The sequence below is a fragment of the Myotis brandtii genome, unplaced genomic scaffold (genome assembly GCF_000412655.1).
Source record: "Myotis brandtii unplaced genomic scaffold, ASM41265v1 scaffold185, whole genome shotgun sequence".
In the NCBI taxonomy this organism is placed as follows: domain Eukaryota; kingdom Metazoa; phylum Chordata; class Mammalia; order Chiroptera; family Vespertilionidae; genus Myotis; species Myotis brandtii.
In genome coordinates this window covers 9,605,231-9,609,686 of record NW_005356870.1, presented here as the reverse complement: position 1 = coordinate 9,609,686, position 4,456 = coordinate 9,605,231, and the positions used below count along the sequence as shown (strand labels likewise).

Here is a 4,456-nt window from a genome sequence, read left to right as displayed (position 1 = left end):
GTAGAATTGTTATGTCATATGGTAACTGTGTTTAACTTTCTAAGGAACCCCAAACTAATTTCCAAAGTGGCAGTGCCATTTTACATTCTCACCAGCAACACATGAAAGCACATTAACTCTCAATCCTCACAATAACCTTAAGAGTTGGGTCAAATTATTATCTTTATTTTAAAGGTTGGGAAACTGACTCAGTCAAATTTGCCAAAATCACAGAGCTCGGAAGTGATATAATCAGCATCCAAAAATCAGGCGGGCTGGCTCCCGAGTGTGCTCTTAACAGTAACACTATATATACATGATCAGAAATAAGAGCCATGTCGATGTAAATTAATAATTTATAAACCAATGTACAGCTTAAAAGATTCTTCTGATATTCCACCTTGTGGTATTTAAAATGCAAATCAGTATGCCTAAACTCATCTATACAAATTATCTCCTGTAGTAAGAAGAAAAAGAGCAAAGAGAAGAGAAAAAGAGAAGATGATGAAGAAACCCAACTTGATATTGTTGGTAAGTTTTCTAAATTCCGAGAAAAGTTAGCACTGGTTGGGATCCCTTTAAAAATATCTTCCTACTTAGACATAAATAGTAAAAAGAAAGTAGGAGCAGTTTATGACCTATTCATATTTATCTCAAAGTGCTCAAGTCTTATTTATGGTTGTAGATTTATTCTCCAGCACAGTAGGTGTCATCGATGCCTTTCCGTCATTATCAGATGAAAGCACAGGAGAGAGGAAACAGCTCTGATTTAATAGACACCATTAGACTACTTTTACTAGCCCAGATTCAAGTCCTCATATAAATATTTAACCAAATATATTTTACAGAGTATAGTAAGTCCTAACTTAAAGTTGTCGGTAGGTTCTTGGAAACTGAACTGTAAGTGAAATGATGTATGGTATAATGAAACCAGTTTTACCATAGCTGATTGATATAAACGAGAGTTAAGTTCCTTCAGCATATTTTTAGTCACAAAAACATCACCAAACTTCTACATAAAGACCCAGAATACTCTAATATTAAACAGAAGATAAATACGAGCTATACATACACTTAAGAAAGATGAATATGAACAAGTAAGAGCCTTCTTTTCCAACCCCCTTATTCCAGTTCAGAGTTGCCAGTGGCCAGAGTCTATCCCTGAAGCTCAGGATACAAGGCAGGCACCAGCCCTGGACAGGGCGTCCTTCCATCGCAGGCACCCTCCTACACCCTCCCACACTCACTCAGAGCGGGACAGTTGAGACACGCCAGTTCACCTCACAGGCACATCGATGGGATGTGGGTGGAAACCTCAGTACCCAGAGAAAGCCCACACAGACGTGGGGAGAATGTGCAGACTTCACACACACTGGTCCCATCAGGGAATCGATTTTTTTTTTCCTCATCAACTTTAAACGTCACATCATTGAACAAAACAATGTTACTCAATGACTTGCTTTATTTTCTTAGAACATGTATGCATTTTAAACTAGTGACTTGTATATCCCTAAAAGAAATATATTCACAGTGAAAATAATTACTTTGTATACAGTGAAATTAATGAAAATCTTAATTACACATCAAGGTAGCCTATAAATGGCAACAGAAATAAATTGGCCCAAATATATTTAACTAGCCTGCTTTCCAGTTAATTCTTCCATCCTTTCCACACCTATACTTTAAAGCAGTTCTTTCTTTTAAAACTTGGCAGGTTGCATTTTGAAACTTCATAAGTTATGGTTCCTTTACATTTTATATGATATGGTATAAAGCTAATATTCCAGAAAAAATCTCACATTTTTTTGAAATAGCAAATCAACAGTTCTACAATTAAGGTACATATTTGGGTAGATATCTAGGTGTAGAATATCTAAGGGTAGGTGAATATTTAGCTATATGAGTTAAATGATAGGTTATCCTTTAAACTCATCTATATAAATTATCTCCTGTAGTAAGAAAAAAGAGCAAAGGATACGTGAATATTTAACTATATAAAAAGCTGCCACAAATTTTCTAAAGTGCCTGTACCACCTTACCCTCCCACCAAGAAAGTATTAAAATTCTATTCTTACTCTTTTCTCTCAGTTTGTGGTTTTACTTTTCATTTTCTTAAGTGTTTTTTGATAAGTGTAAGTTTGTGATTTTTATAAAACCTAATTCTTTTCTATTATGACAGTCACCTTATTTCTCCAGTCTAAGAAGTTCTTGTTTACCCCAAGGTCACAAAGATAGTCTTCTATATTTCCTTTTACAGGCTTCATAGTTTGGGGTCTTACATTAGATCTATGACCCATCTCAAATTAATTTTGGGTATGGTGTGAGGTAAGGATCGGGGTTTGGGGGTATGATTTTCCAGGTTTGTATCCAGTTGTTTCAGCAGCACTATTGAATAGACTTTCCTTTCCCCATTAAACTGCTTTGGTATCTTTGTCAAAAATTAATTGATTTTATATGTCTTGGTCTTTTCTAGACTCTGTTCCATCAAGTTGTGTGTTGTTTCTATTGTTTCACGGATATATTTGTCTTGATTACTATCACTTAACCAAGTTTTAAAATCAGGTGATACGAGTCTCCCAACTTTACACTTCTTTTTCAAGATTGTTTTGATTATTCTAGATCCTTTACATTTACATGTAATTTTATCATCAGTTTATCACTTTCTACAGTAAAGCCTGTTGGATTTTCGGGAGAATTGTATTGAATATGGATCATTTGGGGAGACTCAACATCTTAACAACATTGACTCTCAATAATATGCAGTTAGAGTGTAGCAGTCATCCATGTCTTTTTTTATATCCTTAAATATTTCATAACTTTACACTATTATAAATAGAATTTTAATTTTTATTGTTCAATTGTATATAGATATGTAATTGGTTCCTATATATTGAGCTTGTAGTCTGAGACATTACTAAATTAATGGATTGTGTCATTGCCAATGTCCTTGTTTTGATGTTGTGCTATCAGTAGCAAAGTTATGCAAGAGGTTCCCATTGGGAGAAAGTGAGTAAAGGGTATATGAGATTTCTTTCTATTATTTCTGAGAACTGCAAAATAATGTTTTTAGAAAGTAAGTTATAACAATAGCAATAAGTAAGAACCTTGTGTCAAATCTAAAATACAAATTTTAAATATTGATTTTATTTTTTAGGAATCTGGTGGACAGTAACAAACTTTGGTGAAATTTCAGGAACCATAGCTATTGAAATGGATAAAGGAACCTACATACATGCACTTGACAATGGACTTTTTACACTGGGAGCTCCACATAAAGAAGGTTTGTGTCTGATAGAAGTGATTAAAAGGAAGGCCACGGAAGTATACATTTTATTGCATTTGTTCACTTAGGCCAGCATCTAACTAATCCCAAGCATATTCCAAAGGAATGAATCTATTACATTTGACTCTTCCACTTTTTTCTTTCCTCAACATTTACCTCTTATTGGCAACTCCCTCTTTCTAATATAAAAATTAGAAAACATGTTGTATAGTTCCAGAGAATATCTATGGAAGTCAAAAACAACATGAATAATTGAAATGATATGTAGAAAGAAAAAGAAAACGTGGCTGAATCAAAGTTTTGAATTCCTTTATTCTCCAGACCTTTTGCTGAAAGTAACCTGGTACACTGTAAACAATTTAAAGTTTTCTCATTCCCTTTTAGCTCATCAGAGAAAGCATTGAGATATGAGGTAATTAGGAAATAAAAAGCAATGTCTTTTGGTCTGAATGGCCATCGTTTGAATTAATTAAAGCATTTAATTTTTTAATTATGACATGGTTTGTCCATGTACTGACTGCATTTTAAAACACAAAGAGAAAATACCTTGGAAGTGACTAAATAAGCATCATGCTGACCTATCTTATTAAGCATGTAAAACGAATATGGCACTTATAAGAAGATAAAGTAGATCTTGGTAATATGAATACTGCATTATAATTACATCATAATGTAATATTTGTATATTTAATTTTTATATATATTTTTTTCATTGATTTCAGGAAGGGAGGGAGAGGGAGTAAGAGAGACATCAATGATGAGAGAGAATCATTGATTGGCTGCCTTTTGCATGCCCCACACGGGATCGAGCTCACAACCTGGGCTTGTGTTCTGACCGGGAATTGAACCGTGACCTCCTGGCTCATAGGTCAGCGCTCAACCACTGAGCCATGCCAGCCGGGCTACATTTAATTTTAGAAGAAAAATACATTTTTTTAAAAAACTGTAGACTATCTTTACATGTATATTTATAACAAATGTCAAATTTATTTCAAAATGTTTTTTGTCCTGTAGTGGATGAAGGCCCTAGTCCTCCAGAGCAGTTTACAGCTGTCAAATTGTCTGATTCCAGGTAAGCTTGAGTTGAACTATAATTAATAATCTTTTATTATTTTAATTTTATTTATTGAAATTTTTAAATATATAGCTAACGTAAGCCCACAGAGTAACTTTCACTTTAAAAAGCAAAACCAT

The 4,456-nt window shown here is 33.8% G+C and overlaps 1 protein-coding gene across 1 annotated transcript in view; it reads left to right on the top strand.

Moving 5' to 3' along the window:
* Nucleotides 1-371: 371 nt before the first annotated feature.
* FRG1 (FSHD region gene 1) overlaps nucleotides 372-4,456 on the top strand; it is a gene marked incomplete at its 5' end in the record, with an annotated part of 13,545 nt that continues 9,460 nt past the window's right edge. Inside the window, 3 exons of the mRNA XM_014537935.1 lie at nucleotides 372-510; nucleotides 3,134-3,259; nucleotides 4,277-4,334. Of these exons, the coding sequence (XP_014393421.1) occupies nucleotides 372-510; nucleotides 3,134-3,259; nucleotides 4,277-4,334 (323 nt within the window). The remainder of the gene's footprint in view (nucleotides 511-3,133; nucleotides 3,260-4,276; nucleotides 4,335-4,456) is intronic.